At 38.1% G+C, this 19,981-nt stretch overlaps 2 protein-coding genes across 5 annotated transcripts; both read left to right on the forward strand.

Annotated features, from left to right (window-relative positions):
- The first annotated feature begins 1,970 nt into the window (after window positions 1-1,970).
- Window positions 1,971-8,344, forward strand: LOC124132617. Of its 2 annotated transcripts, XM_046496618.2 has the most exons (7): window positions 1,971-2,049; window positions 2,979-3,250; window positions 3,916-3,981; window positions 4,925-5,112; window positions 5,784-5,866; window positions 7,267-7,474; window positions 7,927-8,344. In XM_046496618.2, the coding sequence occupies exons 2-7, from the start codon at window positions 2,983-2,985 to the stop codon at window positions 8,038-8,040; spliced, it is 927 nt and encodes a 308-aa protein (XP_046352574.1). In that variant the 5' UTR covers window positions 1,971-2,049; window positions 2,979-2,982; the 3' UTR covers window positions 8,041-8,344. The 2 variants fall into 2 exon arrangements, with proteins under 2 accessions (XP_046352574.1, XP_048248877.1); XM_048392920.1 differs by lacking the exon at window positions 3,916-3,981.
- A 2,515-nt stretch (window positions 8,345-10,859) lies between these two features.
- Window positions 10,860-19,008, forward strand: LOC124132616. 3 transcript variants are annotated; one of them, XM_046496617.2, is made up of 7 exons: window positions 10,860-10,910; window positions 13,892-14,163; window positions 14,833-14,898; window positions 15,627-15,814; window positions 17,208-17,290; window positions 18,063-18,270; window positions 18,660-19,008. In XM_046496617.2, the coding sequence occupies exons 2-7, from the start codon at window positions 13,896-13,898 to the stop codon at window positions 18,771-18,773; spliced, it is 927 nt and encodes a 308-aa protein (XP_046352573.2). In that variant the 5' UTR covers window positions 10,860-10,910; window positions 13,892-13,895; the 3' UTR covers window positions 18,774-19,008. The 3 variants fall into 3 exon arrangements, with proteins under 3 accessions (XP_046352573.2, XP_048248880.1, XP_048248878.1); XM_048392923.1 differs by having other exon boundaries at window positions 10,881-10,910; window positions 13,895-14,163; XM_048392921.1 differs by lacking the exon at window positions 10,860-10,910 and adding an exon at window positions 12,699-12,777.
- Window positions 19,009-19,981: the final 973 nt, after the last annotated feature.

Genomic DNA, 19,981 nt, shown 5'->3' on the forward strand with positions numbered 1-19,981 from the left:
AAGACTTCTTTAAGTCTTTATTTAATTCTCTCCATATATCTATCATATTTAACGATTTTATTTTTTCCAATACTATCCGTCTTGCTTAAGGGTTATTTATATTTTTATAATTTTCTAAATCAACTGCAGGATTAAGAGTAAGGTTCCAATCACCAACAATAACTAATGAATCAGTTTCGAAGGTATCAATATTATCAAATAGATTCTTAATAAAAATCAGGGTCATCACTATTAGGTCCATAGAGATTAGTTAATGTTAGTCTTGTTCCTTCTAGAGTTATATCAGCTATTATATAATTGTCATTTTCATCTATTTTAGTGCTATGAATTGTTATGTCTACATTATTATTAAACATTATCGCAAATCCTCTAGCATTGGACTTATATGGTGCAATTATGCTTTGTAGACCCCATTCATTCCTCATAAGAGTACCCTCACTTTTTGAAATGTGAATGTCTTGTAGGCAAACAAGAGATACCTTTCTTTTTCTCCAAATATTCAATACTTCCTTTCTCTTATTTTTATCTGATAAGCCTCTGCAATTAGCCGAAATCACTTTTATTTTTTTAATAGACGTGTCAATTGGTCGCCTGAACAAACATGGGAACATGATGGTACAAATGAAAATAGAGATTTGTATCGGACATCATTATTGGCACTGATGTCTCAAATTTGGAAATGTCCTCCACGTGTCTTCCATGACACCTTTTGAAAGCTTTACTAAGGACCTGAATGTTTTAACCTTGATCATACATCTTCTGAGCAAGAATCGTATAATATTCTTTGAAATCGTGGTAGAAAGAGCATGCTCGATTGTAACTCCAAAGTTTGAAATGTAGACACGAAGGCTGGAGCTGCTGGACGCCTTGATACATTTGTTCTCTTTATTTATTATAAGGACGCCTTTATACATCAAACATGTACTTACCTTTTATGTTAGCGTGCATAGTGTTATCTTGGATGTGTCTCGTATTCATGCCCATTGTTTTTTTAAAGTTTCAAGGTACGATTGCCTTTCATAGTTACATTTGCGGGTGCCAAAGGTGTGCGAGAAGAGTATTGAACAGCTCAATGTACAAAAAACATTTTGTGTTGAGCATGTGTTACCCTGAAGGTGTTGTAATTTAAACAGAAGTGCTTTCAATGTATTTTAAATGTTGTGCTGCTTTTGGCATTTGTTTGCACAAACCGGCAGTGGTATTGTTACAAACAATCTTGTTATAAGAACCCGTTACGTTTATTTTTGTATAATCTCGTAATATTCCCAAGCCTTAGTCACCCTCAATCTAAATCTCCATGACATTTTCATGCAAATGTACACTATCTCATGCCGAAAATGCTTACACGCTAAATCCTTTCCATGAACATGAAGGAGCTTTATGTTGGTAAAAATGTTACAATCTATCATAATTCCATACCAGCGAAGGACCCACCTAATTCATTGCCGTCATTAACACATGCTCATGATGTAATCGGAACCATAGAATGGCCTTTAAGAAAACATTTATTCTGACTTCAGAAACTGAAAAGGTGTTTTTGGTGCCTTTATTTAACGTCTTTTGGGTCTTGAAGGCTTTGGGCTATCTGAATATTTCTTCTTGTTTATTAAACAGATAAACTAAAATGTAGATTTGAACAGCACCCTACCAAATGTTTCAGACTCATCCCTTCATTGAATTTGTAAATAAACAGAAGGACTTTTCACAGGTACTTCATGTACTAAGCTGCGGATTCTGTCCCGGCGACTGATGTTTACATCGCAAGTGTGTTGTTACTAGACGCCATTGTTCTTACTGCTTTGAAGTTTCTTTCGAACTATTTGTCCAGTGTTTGCTATATTTCCTTTTAAAGTCCATTGTACATGTCACTTGATGCTAGATTGAATCTGAAACCTTAAGGTATTCAGTAAATCATTTGTAGTTGGCTTTGAGAATTTCGAGTTTAGTATGGTCACGATAATCTCTCTTTAAGTCATAATTATATAAAGAACGTTATAAAAAATAGCTGACATACATTGTATGCCACCTTTCGACTTGGGAATACAAAAGGTAAGATGCTTATGATAAAATACCTCAAATTTGTCCCCAGTCTACCTTAAAACGTTTTGAAAGCTTTACTGAGGACGTGAATGTTGTAACCTTGATCAAACAAATTTTGAGCAAGGGTCGAATGACGGTCTTTAAAATCTGTGTAGATAGAGCATGCTCGATTGTACCTCAAACGTTGTGAAATCTAGACACGAAAGGCTGGAGGTGCAGAAATATTGATAAACAAAAAGGGAAAGTTGACTATTGGAAAGTTGATGCCATCCCTCTTGTCATACAGTCTTTCTGAGAGTGTGTTCTTACTTTGTGCATAGATTTAATTAAGAAACAACTGAGGCGATATCAGTTGCATTCATTTTTTACAAATTGTCCCGAACCTCTTTAGATAGACATGTAACTGTATCTATGGTTACTACGTTTTGTAAGATGGCCCAATGGATCACGGAATGAAGTTTGCCTTAATTTTGTCATATGGGATAGTATTATATTGAGTGGAATGGGAGGGAGATGGTTCTATGGATATTCAACTTTTTCATTACAATGAACGCGACGTTTCGGAGTAGATGCTAACACCGTTATCAAGCAAGTGAAGTACAACAATGTGAAGTTGGAAGGTCATGTACATGTGGATAATTGATGTTTATACAAGTTTAAATGACAATAGATTGATGTTTACACAACAGATAACAATAACCCATAAGTTGCAAAGTGATTCTGTTGTTTTTGACTGGATAACCAGCCTTATATATATTATTGCGCTAATATTATAAGGTTCCGTAGCTAAAGTGCTCTAGTGCTAATTACTTGCTGCTCTTACTGACCTCTTACTGAACTATATTGAAAGTTTCATTGCTGTCAAGTGTTTCATTCCATATTTCTGTCATATTTTGTGAACATTGTCATTCTCACGTCCCTAAGTTGTATTTATTTAGCAGAATGTTGGTCATGTGGAGTATGGAATTTCTCTTTGTCGTCTTGGCAAACTTGGTTGTGGATTCCAACAGCTTTCATACCAATACAGCGAAAGCATTCCATGCAACGAGCTTCGTTCCAAGCGTTCCCGCAGAGAAAGTGGACAAAGTCATTACGGAATTACAAGAGAAAACTGATGTCAAGTTGAAAGAGCTGGAAGACGACATTCAGACTAGTCAGAGCCTGTTGGAGGCGAAAATAACTGCCCTGGAGACAGAAATGACAAATCTTGGTACGCATCGTCAGTGCACACATGTCTGGTTTGGTTAACAGATACATACATAAATTGCAAGTCGTATTTGATTATCTTTCGTGCAAGAATTTGACAGATTTTTTATATGCACATTATTACAAGTACTTTCATTATTTGTAACAATGGAGATTTTAGGACATTATATGTATACTTATTCACAAATGGCTGGAGGCATCCAACATTGCAATAATGTTGTCCGGGTTTGAATCCTCATTTACGTTGTTATATCTGGACGTGAGGCTCCAGTCATAATTGTCAATTGTCAAAATCCACAATGCCTTTTCATTTTATCCCAAAGCACACTTTTTCTAAAATAAAACCCCAAGACACATCTACACAATACCCTGCATTGGATGCATCACATACTTTTAAATTACAATTGAACTCACATGACTCGAATACATTTTTTTAGGTATTATTGAGGGACTCACAAGAGTTCAAAACACAAACACTTGAGGTCAGAATTCAAAATCTCAAAAGCTGCTTTTTGACCCTGTGAATAATCAGTAATGAAATGACATACTGAACCTCTTAAGATCTTGGTATCATTTGTTCTTCCTTAAAAAGCATAATAATGTTTCCGCTTGTAAGGGTATCAAACTCTGCTGACTGACTGACTCATTCTCTCCATGATCTCATTGCAGCAAACGACACCAAGTTAGCTGTAGACAGCCAGCTGTCCAGTGTCAGGAAAGTGATAGATAAGATAGGTGGGATGAGAGATGTAATTGACTTGCTTTTGATATAGTCGTAATCTCGACACTACATTTAGCAGATATTTTTTTAATGATTATAGGAATGTTTTGTGGGTGTTATCTATTGCCAACACGAAATCCCATAATTCAATGCTACAAGTAGCAGAACCGGAAAAGTTTCGCCTAGTTAGCCTAGTGATTAAAGCGTTAGCACGATCTGGTTTCTTTATTTTGTGTGAGATTATTAGGTGAAGTCCATTTCTGGCGTCCCTTGCCATGATATTGCTGAAATATTACTAAAGGCGACTGAAAACCAAGCTGACTGACTGACTGCCTGTATTATAAATGTAATGTACTTTTCTTAACTTTACTTTTAATCTCTTATCTGAACTGATATATGTTTAATGTCCTTGTCGCATAAGCCTTGTTTAGATGAAAAAAAGTTTATATAAAAAAAACCTTGTATTTTTTAGTACATGTGAACACCAATGAAATATGATGACCTTTCAGTAAAAATCAAATATTTGGTCGATCGATTGGTGTATTGGTTGGTTGATTGATTCAAATTTTGTTTTAGGGGCGTATACAATATTTTATATCCTTTTAGTCAAAGAAAATAAATGATTGATAGAACCAGTTGTGGTCATTTTCCGCCTTTAGCCTTGATTCACTTTCATTCCAATAAACATGAAAGATTAATCACAATTCGAAATTGTCTATGATACATAACTATTTGTGTAGTCAAACACAATGCGCGTTCTTGCATACGTCCTCGTATCAGAATATCTTATTAACATACAGGAACATTGTTTTAATACTGTTTAGTTTAGAAACAATAGGTATCGATATAGATAATCATGTTTGTAGCTGTACCTTATGTGATCATAAAAAGGGCTGACATCATCAAATGAACTTGTTGCGAACATAAAATAATTGGAACAATTTGTTATTATGGTAGCGGAGGTATGCCCAAACCCGTCGTCCATAAAAGGAGGAAAAGTACTGAAGTCGACAGGACGCCATGTTGGTGCCCAGGTGCAGTTCCAGTGTACCTATGACAAAAAGCTAGCATTCACTTGTCTTGCAACGGGAGAATGGGATGCCAAACATCAGTGTCCACTGTTATATTCGGAAAATCCATCACTTGTAAGTGGATCTCGTACAGTATACCCACTGCATTTAAAAATATGATGTGAGTTCTACATATTAATGTACACGTGTTGATGAACCTTGACCTTCCTGCAATGGATGACAAGAATAGAGATGATGAAGGTAATAGTAAATCAGTGTTATTGATTAAAATCCTTTTCATAAAACGATCCGAAATGGACGTTGTTAATACCATGTTTTATGGACATCGATATATGTTTTGTCATATTATCTTTGCCAGAAATCTTTCGAGTCCCCTTTAATATAACAGTTGTCATCGTCACATTTCATAGAAATCCTTAAGAATTAATAAAATAACTTAATTATGAAATCATGCATACATTGTCATTAATCCGAGTTACTGTGTCGACCTATACCTCGGGTTATGACTGATGAGCTATTACGAGGTAGCGGGCAAAGGTGGCAGAGTGGTCTACTGTGTCTATTATGTTTCTGGGTTTATCATACCCGTGCCCGTGCACGGTGGATTCACAAACCACCATCACATCGTTCTTTCCTCCCTCATTCCTCGCCGTGATATGTCTGAAAAACTATTCAAAGGGGTGCTAAACCAAATACACTCACACATTGACTTTTATCATGTGGAGTGAAATGTATATGTATTATGAATAAGTTTATATATAGTATGTTTTTTTTCTGTATTTCAGGGGACGTACAAACTTCCGAGTACATTTGGCCCCGGATCAGCAGTGACGTTTATTGCCGAGCCTTTGGGAACAGGAGAACCGTGGTATAGTTCAAATTTTTTCTCACATTTGGTTAACACACATAACAATCTTGATTGTGGTCGAGCCGTCTAAAGCGTAGCAGAATTAAGTCCCTTGGGCATGTCAAAATCCTATAATCGTGTGTTCGAATCCCGGTTCGGCCCGACTATGTTTCTAGTTTTGGGAGCACCATACCAGTGCTCGTGAGTTTCATCAATGTGGTAAACGTCTAAGACCTTCATCACTTTCCTCCCACATCAAGCTGACTTGCTGAAATACTGTTTAAAGGGGTGTTAAAACTCGCTCTTTCCAATGACAAATACCCGATTATCGAGTGTATCTCCCTTCTTCACCTATTTCCGAGGCAAGTGCATTAAACTGACTATGAAAGTCCAGTTACCACCCTTGCCTAACTAGGCTGGAATTCCGGAGTTAGCTACATGGACTAACGAGTCTATGCATAGTCCAATCAAAATCGCGTAACGAACTAGACATGCGGTTCCTGACCAACATGGATTTCAACATGCAGATTTCGCTCTACTGAAGGATTCGCAAAGAAGTGTTCCGCCATCTGGCATCAACAGATATTTTGCAAATCTTTTCATGGTTTGAATGAAGGTGGTCAAGTGATTTGATACACTCCGCGAGTTAAGGTCCGTTTCAATACAATATATATGTTGATTATCGATCAGATCGTCTTGACTTCCATTTTGTTGGAAGCAATTGCAAGTGATATGAGAGGTGGAATCTGATTGGTCAATAGGAGGAAAATAAAAGGGACATAACTCGTAATAGTCACCGGTTGCGCAACGTTGGAGTCTATAAATTCCAGTTTAGTTCGGCAAGGGTGGAAATGGACTTCCAATAGTCAAGCAAGGCCCTTGCCTCGAGAAGATGCCCTTCTATCACTACGAATACTCTGGACCCAGTCGGCACCATGTGCTTGGGAAATGTTGCCTCTCACTCAATCTGTCACTCATGAGTGTAATGTAATTTTACGGTAGTTTCATTTTTAGTTGTATTCACAAGCTGTACTAGAATTACGTTATAATAATCTGTACAAATTGCAAACATTTTATGGTGGACGAAGAGTAACACCAAAATTATTTTGCCCGTGATCATAGTAAACTTGTGTTGGAGTATATATATTTCCAGCGTTCAAAAGATCACCCCATAAGAGTGACGTTTATATTTTATGTAGAGTGGGACACCTTGGTATGTAATACATTGCTCAGTTGATCCTTTTCATTCAAACATAAGTCTTGTAATCCTGCGTAACGTAAGCTTTTTTCCAGTTTATTTGTTGACGTTAAATTCAGTTACATTCAATCTATATCACGGCTACCTGAAAATCCCACAGAATCCCACCCTCTTTACTTTCAGTTATGTGTGTGTCCATATACAGAAATATCCTTTTCTTCAGGCCAGTCTTTGACTTCAAGAAAGACAAAGATGAGGAAGCGGATATACTGTTTCTAACGTCTATTCGAATAAGGAAAAGCGCACTAGTAAGAAACTCTCGTCAAAAAGGCCGTTATCTAGGGGAAGAAAGGGCATATAATTCTCCTTTCAACTTCAAAGTCGGACAACCCTTCAACTTCACTGTAGTCCTTGACAAAACAGGATATACGGTAGGAAGTTATGCTTGATATGCTTGGGGAGGGGTAAAACGTAATTGGAAATAGGTTCTGCATTGTTTTGTCAAAATTGACATGTTGCGGTGTGGTCCTGGCGGCACACAGGTTATTCCTGTTTCTGTTTTGCCCTCACAGACCACACTAATTCACTGACTCTTTTTTATTGCATATGTTAATAAAAGCTATGAAGAACCTTTTCATAATCATGAGACATCTGTACTGAAAGAGTTCTCTGTACGATTCCGACTACATCATAAAAAAGTGTTGATAAGATGTTATCGCTATGAAATAGTGATCGCTATGAAATAGTGATTATACCATGTCTTGAACATCTCCTCTGACACTCACTCACTCACTCACTCACCCACCCACCTATCATTATGAAATAACCAAATGAACATGTGCGAAACTTAAAATTTCGGTATTCCGTTTCTTTTGTTCTTCAGGGATATGTCAATGGCGATCATTCATTCGACTTCAAGCACAGAGTCAACGAAATGCCGCAATACGTGGCACTTCGTGGACAGATGAAGGTGAACAGCATGAAAGTCCGGATCTAGGATACGTCCTGTGTATTGCGGAATCAAACAGTTCTTTCTCCATCACACACTTTTTCTCCACAGAAGAATTTTAGCTCCCAATGAAAAGTGTTTTTGTGGTTTGTGAGAGAAAATATCATCAAGGAGTAAAACTCTTATGACATTACCCATAAAATATATATCTTAATGTTTTCTTTGGGTAAAGCAGCCTGCATTGTAATGGTAATCTTCTGTTGTGCCTGGTGTATCAACGTTGGCCCTGTTGCTTCATCACTACACCATAAAATATACATTGAACAATTAAATCTGGTATGGAGTGAGAAAACCTATGTCTGTTTGTTGTTTGTTGTCAGCCTGCACATGAATGTAATCGGTGATGATCTCTTCTGAAGACTGATCAGACCATGTTCTTCATGCCTTTATCACTCTGACTGGATGTTTTGTTGAATGACACTGCAACAATGGACTACTACTGAAACCAATCAAAAGTGCAAGGATGGTGGTGGAAAAAAGTACCCACAACTCACACCTGAACGCAAGTGGTGCTTTAGCCTCTGCACTTGCAATGCAATGTGTGTGTGTGTGTGTGTGTGTGTGTGTGTGTGTGTGTGTGTGTGTGTGTGTAACAAAACACGTTGTCAGAATCAGTACCCACAACTCACACCTGAACGCAAGTGGTGCTTTAGCCTCTGCACTTGCAATGCAATGTGTGTGTGTGTGTGCGTGCGTGTGCGTGCATGCGTGTGCGTATGTAACAATACACGTTGTCAGAATCAGTACCCACAACTCACACCTGAACGCAAGTGGTGCTATAGCCTCTGCACTTGCAATGCAATGTGTGTGTGTGTGCGTGTGCGTGTGCGTGTGCGTGTGTGTGTGTGTGACACGTCAGAATCAGTACATATGCTCGTCGAACGGGGCATGTTCACAAGACTATCTCGTCTTTTGTAGAAATTGATTGTGCAGAGTTTCATTTCCTACCTGCGTGTATCCTGTCATGTGTTCGAATCGCATATTCACTCCTATTATGACCCTTGGCTTATTAGCATGCACATGGGTTTCCCCAATGTGGTACACGTCTACCACGTGGGGGCTTGTCTCCAAAAATACATGCTTTAAATGAAATATTTTCCAAAGACGTGCTTTATCCGACAGTCTCATACACCAGAGACCAATCTGCCGAAACAGATTCCATAGGTCATAAGGCACAATCGAGATGTAAAGTATATGAATGCATCACTGAAAATCAGTGATGACACAAGGTGTTCGCGAAAAGGTCACTGAGAACTCATTCCGACCTTGAATCCATATGGGCACACATTTGTCACAAATACAATGAACTCGTGACGAGTTAAACATAAGTAATAACGAACGAAACGTTCCACATTAATAAGAAATCTCTGACAAAAGCAGACTCCATTGTACAATTCCGACTATATCATGAACATGTGTTTAAGAATCGCTATCAAATAATGATTATACCAGGTGTTTGACGAAAGGTGAGCGAATCCTGCCCCACTGGTGGTACCCGTCAGCAACACATGCAAATGCAAGTAAAAAAACAGGGGACCATAATGGTACAAATACAATTTAGAATTTTATCGGACACTATTTTAGTCACTGATGCCTCAAGGCTGGAAATGTCCTCCCCAGACATTTTGAAAGCTTTATTGAGGCCATGAATGTTGTGAGCTTGATCAAACAACTTTTTGAGCAAGAATCGTATGGCGCTCTTTGAAATCTTGGTAGAAAGAGCATGCACGATTGTACCTAAAAAGTTGTGAAATGTAGACACATAAGGCTGGAGCTGCTGGACGCTTCTATACATCAGTCTTCATTATTCATTATAAGGACGTCTTTATGTATCAAACATTCACTTTCCTTTTATGTTAGCATTCATAGTGTTTTCTTAGATGTGTCTCGTATTCATGCCGATTGTTTTTTAAATTTTCAAGGCACGATTCCCAGTTACATCTGCGGGTGCCAAAGGTGTGCGACAAGTCCATTAAGGACCCAACTGTAAAAAACACATTCTGAGCATGTGTTTTCCTCAATCCGAAGGTGTTGTAATTAAACACAGGTGCTTTCAGTGTATCTTTTAATGTTGTGCTGCTATTATTGTACAATCTTGTAATATTCCCAAACCTTAGTCTCCCTCAATCCATTCATCTATCGCCATGACATTTTGATGCACAAGTACACGCTGAATACTTTCCTGAACATAAAGGAGCATCATGTTGGTAAATATGTTACAATCTAACACCATTTCTGAAAAATAATATCCATACCACAGAAGGAACCACTTAATTCACTACTGTCATAAACACATGCTCATGATCTAATTGGAACCATAAATGGACTTTTAGCAAACATTTCTTCTGATTACAGAAGGTTTTTGCTGACTTCATTTCAAGTCTGTTGTGTCTTGAAGGCTTTCGACTACATGATTATTTCTTCTTGTTTGCTAAACAGATAAACTAAAATGTAGATTTGAACAGCACCCTACCAAATGTTTCAGACTCTTCCCTTCATTGAATTTGTAAATAAACAGAAGGACTTCATGGAATAAACTCACATGATCTGCGGATTCTGTCCCGGCAACTGATGTTTCACAGGTGTGTTGTTACTGGACGTCATTGTTCTTACTGCTTTAAAGTTTCTTTCGAACTATTTGTCCAGTGTATGCTTTATTTCCTTTTAAAGTCTATTGTACATGCAACTTGATGCTAGATTGAATCTGAAACCTTAAGGTATTCAGTAAATCGTTTGTAGTTGGCTTTGAGAATTTCGATATTGGATTGGTCACGATATCTCTCTTTAACTCAAAATATATAAAGAACGTTTTCAAAAGTAGCTGACATATGCCACCTTTCGTCTTGGGAATAAACAAGGTAAGACGCTAATGATAAAATACCAGTGAATGTCTTTCATCAGTTGAAAGTTGCGTCCTTAGGCATGCCAAACGCCGATGGTTGTGGATCGAAAAACGATTCCAAGGACGAGACCAAGGAATAAGGTCACTTGAACCTGCAGATTCTGCCCTGGCCGCTGATGCTTACATGCACAGTTGTGTTTTCTTTGGAAGCATCTGTCTAGAGTATATTACATTTATGGGGGAAATTGACATTTGCGTTAATCTTTATATAATTTGATTACGATAACTCACATGAGGCAAAATTATATACTTAATAAAAAACTTCAAAACCGTTTCCATATTCATAAGAAATGTCTGCCAAAAGCAGAATCGATTGTATGGTTCATAAGCATGTGTTTATGAATCACCATCCAAAAGTGATGATACCAGGTGCTTACGAAAAGATGAGCGTATCCTGTCGAAACTGGTGCACACATGCAAAGGCAAGTCAATTGTTCATCTCTAGGTAAACATAGGGAATTGCTAGTAAAGCATTCCACGTGCAACTCGCAGTAAACACAAAATTCAAAGTTCGAGAATTTTTGAAGATGCATGTCAAATACGGGAACCTTCGCACATCCATGAACAAATAAAGTTACTCAAACACACATCGTAGTCTCCGTGAACACCGTGAATATGGTTCCTCTTCATTTTCATAGAAATATTGCAGTTTGCCAATTCTCCAATTCTTTCGCCACTTCGAATCGTTTTTTTTGCTTACTAACGGGGATAGTTCTTTAAACACATGTTCTGTGCATACAACTAGGCATATCTCGTTACATAGCTTTCTCCTACCGCTAGGCTATATGTCCTCCGTCTACCGTAAAACGTTTTGAAACTTTACTGAGGACTTGAATGTTGTAACCCAGATCAATGGACTTTTGATCAAGAGTCGATGACGGTCTTAAAAATCTATGTAGAAAGAGCATGCTCCATTGTACCTCAAAAGAAATTTGTGGGGGTTGAAAAGAGAAATGAGATTTGTTTTTACGGCCCCTTTCAAATTCAACCTATGAAGAATTTTTCATATCACACTAAAGCATAATAACTGTACAGACGTAGGTGAATTTTAGACAGAACAATTTAAAAAATTTTAAATTTATACAATGAAAGACGTATACGTATTAAGTGACATTTATAGATAACACTGGGGATTAAGTGTCCTGCCCTGAGGGGGCTTTCGATTGGAGGGGATAAACTTTGAATAAAAAAGGGATCGAATTTCTGTGCATTTTAGAAACATATTGAAAGAACAAGGTATTTTGGATAAATGAGGTTTTAAAGAAAGAAACCTATTGAAGTGGTTTTGCACAATGGCAATACTCATGAACATCGTGGAACTTTTGTCCTCAATAATGAAAGTACAAGTATAAAGTAAAATGCATTTCTCCAATCTCAGAGATTTTTGCTTGGTCAGGATTTTCACATACTCACTTACATCATCACAAAATAGAAACAGCTAACGCCAGACCCATTTGACTCCCTCTGTATAAGCAAAACGCAGCCATTAGGAAAGAATGTTCCAGACGGGTGCAAAAAATGTCAAAATCCAATATCATTCAGCCCAGTTCTTCTGAATGGCACTCTCCCGTTGTCATGCTTAAAAACCGGGATAGCTCCTATCGCTTTGCCGTAGATTATAGACGCCTCAATGTAGTTTCTAACTTATAAATTTTAGCGAACAATTTCAGGCACCAAAAGAAATGAATTGGCTTTACATTTTAATACATGTAGATGGCATCATAATCTTTTCTAAAACGTTTTCAGAACATATGAATCACCTAAAGGCAGTATTCCAAAAGATAAAAGAAGCCGGACTGACTCTGAAACCAAGCAAATGAAATGTACGACAAAAAAAGTAACTTACTTTGGGCATATCTTCAGCAAATATGGCATCCATGTTGATGCTTTAAAAATACATTCAGTCACACAGGCCATGACATGGGTAATTTCTAAGGTTTGTCTGCCATTGCCTTCCCTCTACACAACCTTCTGAAAAATGATGCGTCTTTCGAATGGTCCAACGATTGCCATTAGGCAATCGAAAGGCTAAAACAGGCCCTTACAACACCCCATATTATTGCATATCCGGACCAAAACAAACCCTTCATCCTCACATCTGATGCATCTCAAACTTCAATAGGGTACATTTTAGACCAACTTGATTCTCATGGTGTAACTTGTAATGATGTTGTTAATTCATGTCTTTTGACCATACAAGCAACTTCCGGTGTTGATTGTTAATATTTCTTTTGCTCGTCAGTATAGGTTATTGCAGTAAACTTTTTTTATTCATGTATATGTTTACATTGTACTTTATTACCAAATGAGGGTACATGATGCTTAATGGTCATGTCCCTGTCAAAGATTATGGCTTTGCTCAGTAAATACTCTGTTATTGATGGCCATATTGAGGCTGAGTTTTGTTTTCTAAGCAGATGGAGGCTGAGTTTTTTACTTTCCTTCCCCCAAACTTCTTCAATTCGAATTTATAAGTTGGCATGAGGAAAAAGGGAGATGGTTCTATGGATATTCAACTTTTTTATTACAATGAATGCTACGTTTCGAAGTAGATGCTAACACCATTATCAAGTTAGTGAAGTACAACAATGTGAATGTTGGAAGGTCATGTACATGTAGATAGGTGATGTTTACACAAGGTTGAAAGATGATAGATTGATGTCTACACAATAGTTAACAATAATTCAGAAAAACTATGCAAAAGTTGCAAGTGGTTCTGTTGTATTGGATAACCAACCTTATATATATCATTGCGTATATGAGGTTGTGTAGCTAAATGGATCTTGCGCAGAGTGTAACTAATTACTTTCTACTTGTCGAGTCCTACTGACCACTTACTGACCAAAATTGAAATGATCATTTCTGTCAAGTATAATATGTTTCTGTCACATTTCGTGAATGCTGTCATTAACACCTACCTAAGTTGTATTTATTTAGCAGAATGTCGGTCATGTGGAGCATTGAATTTGTCCTGGTTGTCTTGGCAAACTTGGTTGTGGATTCCAAAAGCTTTCATTCCTATGAAGCGAATCCATTCAAAGCAGAGAACTTCGCTCCAAGCCTTTCCGCAGAGAAGGCAGACAAAGTCATGACAGAGTTCCAAGAGAAAACTGATGACAAGTTGAATGAATTGGAAGACGAAATTAAGAACAGTCAGAGCCTGGCGGAGTCGAAAATAACTATCCTGGAGACAGAAATGAAAAAACTTGGTACGCATCATCAGTGCACACGTCTGGTTTGGTTAACAAATACATACACATTCGCAAGTAGTATTCGATTGGCTATTGTGCATGACTTTGACGCATTTTTAATGTGCACATTATTATAACTACTTTTATTATTTGTAACAATGGAGATGGAAGACTGATAAATTTTGGGACAGATGGTTGCACATGGTAACATTTTGGAATTAAATTTTCTCTACTACTTTTATTAACTTTTCAGAAACTTGTTTATTTATCAAAAGTCAAAATCCACAATGCCTTTTCAAAGGGATTCAGTATATCTTTTTTAAGGAAACACTCGTTTCCGGTAGAACAAGACATATCTCCACAAAACCATGTTGTGGATGCATCGCTCCCACATCATTTAAATTTACAAATGGACCCCATGATACGAATACACTAAGCAATTTCTTTGGATTATTCAGGCACAAGCGTGCGTTGAAAATTTCGACAAACATTGGAGGTCAGAATTCAAAGCTCTAAAGTTTGATCCTGTGAATAATCAGTAATGAAATGACATACTGATGAACCTGTTAAGAGCTTGGTATCATTTGTTCTTCCGTTTTGTGGTAAAAAGCATAATAATGTTTCCGCTTGTAAGGGTATCAAACTCTGCTGACTGATTCGCTCATTCTCTCCATGATCTCATTGCAGCAAACGACACCAAGTCAGCTGTAGACAGCCAGCTGTCCAGTGTCAGGAAAGTGATGGATAAGATAGGTGAGATGACAGATGTTATTGACTTTCATTTTATATAGTCGTAATCTCGCATAAGGCCAGTTTGAATGAAATTCTCATAAACGTTTCATAACAGAAATTCTCATAAACGTTTCATGACAGAAAGCTAGTAGAATAAATAGAAATTTTTTTTTTCCAAAATGTGTTAAACAAAACAGAATCTAATATATTTAAGTTCCTGTGAACACCATATGCATTAAAATGCAACATATGCTTTGGGCGAATGACCTTTCAGTAAAATGTAAACTTTTTGTTGATTGATCGATTGACTGACTGATTGGTTGGTTGGTTGATTCAAAATATATTTAAGGGACGTAGGCTTCTTTTTGGAAAAAAATGTCCTTTTAGAAATTAAAATAAATGATTGATTGAACCAATTACGATCATGATTAGATTTTATACTAAGTTGACTATCATTCCAATGAAAATGAAAGATTAATCACAACATTAAATATTGCACATCTTCATTGAAGTCTGTCTCCAAAATAGAACTATTTGTGTAGTCAAAACAAGGCGCGGCTTTGCATATAAGGGTATCCTATTAACGTACAGGAACATTGCTATAATACTGTTAAGGTTAGATAAAATATAGATATTGATACAGAGAATCGCACTTGTACTTGGAACTATTTTCATCATTAAAGGGCTGGCGTTATGAACTGTACTTGTATGGAACATAAAATAATTGAAACAATTTGTTATTATGGTAGCGGAGGTGTGCCCAAACCCGTTGTCCATAAAAGGAGGAAAAGTACTGAAGTCGGCAGGACGCCTTGTTGGTGCCCAGGTGCAGTTCCAGTGTACCGATGGCGTAAAGCTAGCATTCACGTGTCTTGCGACGGGAGAATGGGACACCAAATCTCAGTGTTCACAGACATATTGGGAAAATCCTCCACTTGTAAGCGAAACTTGTATAGTAAAGCTCCTGCATTCAATAATATAGTCTGATGTCTATACATTAATGTGTAAGCGTTATTAATCCTTGACCTTCCTGCCATGGATGACTAGAATAGAGATGATGAAGGTCATGGTAAAGGTCATGTTATTGATTAAAATCCGTTTCATCAAACGATCCGAAATGCGCTTACAATCACATATGTTACTAAATGCTTCATCACGCCGTAAAAGGCGACTATGCTTGTCGTAAAAGGCGACTATGCATGTAAAAGGCGACTAACGAGATCGGGTGGTCAGGCTCACTGACTTGGTTGATGCCAATTGCGTGGATCGATGCTCATGATATTAATCACTGTATTGTCTGGTCCAGACTCGATTATTTACAGATCGTCGTCATTAAGCTGTTTTATCGCTGAGTGCGGCGTTAAACAACAAACCAACCATTACATACAATGTATACGCATTGTTTATACCATGTTTCATGGCGATCGAGATGTGTTTTGTCATATTTTCTTTGCCAGAAATCTATCGAGTCTCCTTTTTTATTACACTTGCATAAAGTGTCATGGTGAAATGGGGTAGATAGGTCTTCAGCAACCTATGCCTGCTGTAAGAGACGACTATGCTTGTCGTAAGAGGCGACTAACGGGTTAGGTGGTCAGGCTCGCTGACTTGGTTGAAGCATGTCATCGATTTAAATTGCATGGAGTGATGCTCATGATATCAATCACTGGATTGTTTGGTCCAGTCTCGATTATGTACAGACCGCCGTCTGATATGTTATCTGTTATATATATAAACAACAAACCAACCAACCAACCAAATCATAGAAATCCTTAAGAATAAATAAAATAACTTAATTATGAAATCATGCACACATAGCAATTTGTCCCGAATTCATGTGTCAAGCTTCATCTCGTCTAATGACTGATGAGCTGTGAAGAGGTAGCGGGCACAGGCGGCAGAGTGGTCTACAGTGTCCATTATGTTTCTGGGTTTATCAGGACCATACCCTTGCCTGTGCACGTGGGATTCCCAAACGTGAGGAACGTGTTATACCAGTGTAGCAGGGCGTGGAGTCATCCTACAGATGACATCCTTACCTTGTCAGCTTGCTGAGGGGGTTAACCTTTTTGGTCTTATGGACAAGGCGTCCGACCTGTGATCAGAAGGTCCGTGGTTCGAATCCCATCATGGGACTCGGACATTTTATGGCCGCTACACCAGCATCAGATCATTCTCTCCTCCCTCATTCCTCGCCGTGATCTAACTGAAATACTGTTCAAATCGGTGCTGAACCAAATACACTCAAACACTGTCTTTTATCATGTAGAGTGAAATGTATATGTATTATGAATACGTCTTTATATAGTATGTTTTTTTCTGTCTTTCAGGGCGCGTACGAACTTCCCAGTACATTTGGCCCCGGGTCAGCAGTGACGTTTATTGCCGAGCCCTTGGGAACAGGACACATGTGGTATAGTGACGATATTCTTTCTCACATTTGGGTAACACTCATAACAATCTTTATTGTGGTCGAGTCGTCTAAGGCGCCGCAATTCTCTGTGCAGAGTAGTTCCTTTGGGCATGTCAGAAACCTATCAGTGCTCGTGGGTTTCACCAAAGTGGGAAACGTCCAAGACCTTTATCACTTTTGTCCCACATCAAGTTGACACACCGTGTTATAACTGGAATACTGTTGAAAGCGTCGTTAAAAGCCCAACTCACTAGCTTTCCAAAGCCAAATACCTGATTATCGAGTGTATCTCCCTTCTACATCTTCCCGAGGCAAGGGCGTTAACTGACAATAAAAGTCCAGTTACCACCCTTGCCGAACTAGGCTGGAATTTCGAGGTTACATATTGGCTTGAATAACGAGTCTATGCATAGTCCAATCAAAATATAAAAACTAGACATGCGGTTCGTGACCAACATGGATGTCAACCTGCAGATTTCGGTAGACTGAAGGATTTACAAAGCACGTGTTCCGCATATATTTTGCAAATCTTTTCATGATTTGAATGAAGGTGCTCAAGTATTCTTATACACTTCGGGAGTAAAGGCCCGTTACAATACAATATGTCTCTTGATTATCGATCAGATCGTCTTAACTCTGCGCCGCCATTTTGTTGGAAGCAATTGCAAGTGATATGAGAGGTTGAATCTGATTGGTCAATAGGAGGGAAATAGAAGGGACATTTCTCGTAATAGCCGCCGGTGGCGCAACAATCGAGTCTGTCTGTTTTCAGGTCCATCTTTGACTTCAAGAAAAACGGAGATGATAAAGCGGACATACTGTTACATACGTCTATCCGAACAAGGACAAGAACGATAGTAAGAAACTCTCGTCAGAATGGCCATTACGGACGTGAAGAAAGGGCACATCTGTCACCTTTCGACATCAAAGTCGGACAACCCTTCAACTTCACTGCAGTCCTTGACAAAATTGGATATACGGTAGGAAGTTATGCTTCATATGCTTTATGAGGGGTAAAACGTAATTGGATTCTGTTTACAATATTAAACAAATAGGTTCAGCATTGTTAGGGCAAAATTGAAATGTTGGGGTGTGGTCCTGACGGGACACAGGTAATACTCGTATTTGTCATTCACCGACTTTCTTTAATTTGCATATTTACATAAAAGCTACAAAGAATCTGTTCATGATCAAAATGCATCTGTAGTAGAAGTATGAATCGCTTTGAAATAGTGATTTTATCAGGTCTTGAGCATATTCGCCACTCACTCACTCACTCACTCACTCACTCACTCACTCTGAAACAATCAAATTACCAAGTTCGGAACTTTAAATTTCGGTATTCCAATTCCGTATTTTTGTTCTTCAGGGATATGTCAATGGTGATCATTACTTCGACTTCAAGCACAGAGTCAAGGAAATGCCGCAATACGTGGCACTTCGTGGACAGATGAAGGTGAACAGCATGAAAGTCCGGATCTAGGATACGTCCTGAATATTGAGGAATCAAAAAGTTCTTTCTCCATCACACAATTTATCTCTACAGCAGAAGTTTAGCTACATATGAAAAGTGTTTTTGTGTTTTTGTAAGAGAAAATATCATCGAGGAGGAAAGTCTTATGATCTTATAAAGTTACACCTATATTAAATATTCTTCACCACTTCACCGTAAAATTTGCATTAAGCAATTAAATCTTGTAATGAGTGAGAAAACCTTATTATATCTGTTTGTTGTTTGTTGTCACCCTGTACATGTATGTTATCTGTAATAAACTCCTCTGAACACTGAGCAGGATAACAGCTCTGTCGCAACAAACACAATTACGCTGTGCGGTGTTCCCAACTCAGATATACATGAACGGGGCGAAGTTATCAGTGTGTTTCCTCCGTGTGGCATAGCATGTTCGCAGCCACTCAGTCACTCACTAATAAGTTGTACATATACTCGTCGATCGGGGCATGTTCGCAAGTCTAAGGTTTGGGGATAAAGCACATAAACATAATTACCTTAGGTCAAACATACTGGAGTGAGTGAGTATCGCTTTAAGCCGCTTGTAGCAATATTCCAGCAATATCATGGCGGGGGACACCAGAAATGGATTCACACATTGTAACCATGTCGGGAATCGAACCCGGGTCCTCGCGTTCGGCGTGACGATCGAACGCTTTAACCACTAGGCTACCCGACCGCCCCTAGCATACTGTGGGTGGTAGACCAAATTATTAACTGACAAGTGGCACCTATACAATCAATTTATACTATAAACACTTTGCTCGCGTCAATATGCTGACCCGCCGTGATATTGTTGGAATATTGCTAAAAGCGGCGTAAAACCATACTCACTCACTCAATATACTGACACGTGCCACGAATTGAACGAAAACATTAAACGAATTAATAACAATGCATTTTTTACCATAAGGTAGTCAAATATACTGATTGTAAATGTAACATTTTACATAAAATTCCAAATTCCAAATTCCAATAAAGAATATTCACTCCGTTTATGATCCTTCGCTTGTAGGCATGCACGTGGGTTTCTACAATCTGGAACACGTCTACCACACGAGGGCTTGTCCGATAATAAGCGGACACAACATGATATAACTAAACACTTTTGAAAGACATGTTTTTCCGACAGTCTCACAAACCAGAGAACAATCTGCCGAAATAGATTCCATTGGTCATAA

Source organism: Haliotis rufescens, unplaced genomic scaffold (genome assembly GCF_023055435.1).
Source record: "Haliotis rufescens isolate VD_foot unplaced genomic scaffold, xgHalRufe1.0.p SCAF_11, whole genome shotgun sequence".
Lineage (NCBI taxonomy): Eukaryota > Metazoa > Mollusca > Gastropoda > Lepetellida > Haliotidae > Haliotis > Haliotis rufescens.

Excerpts from the sequence above, each read along its gene's own strand:
- LOC124132617 (XM_046496618.2), top strand. The coding sequence starts at position 2,983 with ATGTTGGTCATGTGGAGTATGGAATTTCTCTTTGTCGTCTTGGCAAAC. Across the intron at positions 5,113-5,783 it reads ATTCGGAAAATCCATCACTT|GGGACGTACAAACTTCCGAG; the intron begins GTAAGTGGATCT and ends TCTGTATTTCAG. Across the intron at positions 7,475-7,926 it reads TTGACAAAACAGGATATACG|GGATATGTCAATGGCGATCA; the intron begins GTAGGAAGTTAT and ends TTTGTTCTTCAG.
- LOC124132616 (XM_046496617.2), top strand. The coding sequence starts at position 13,896 with ATGTCGGTCATGTGGAGCATTGAATTTGTCCTGGTTGTCTTGGCAAAC. Across the intron at positions 15,815-17,207 it reads ATTGGGAAAATCCTCCACTT|GGCGCGTACGAACTTCCCAG; the intron begins GTAAGCGAAACT and ends TCTGTCTTTCAG. Across the intron at positions 18,271-18,659 it reads TTGACAAAATTGGATATACG|GGATATGTCAATGGTGATCA; the intron begins GTAGGAAGTTAT and ends TTTGTTCTTCAG.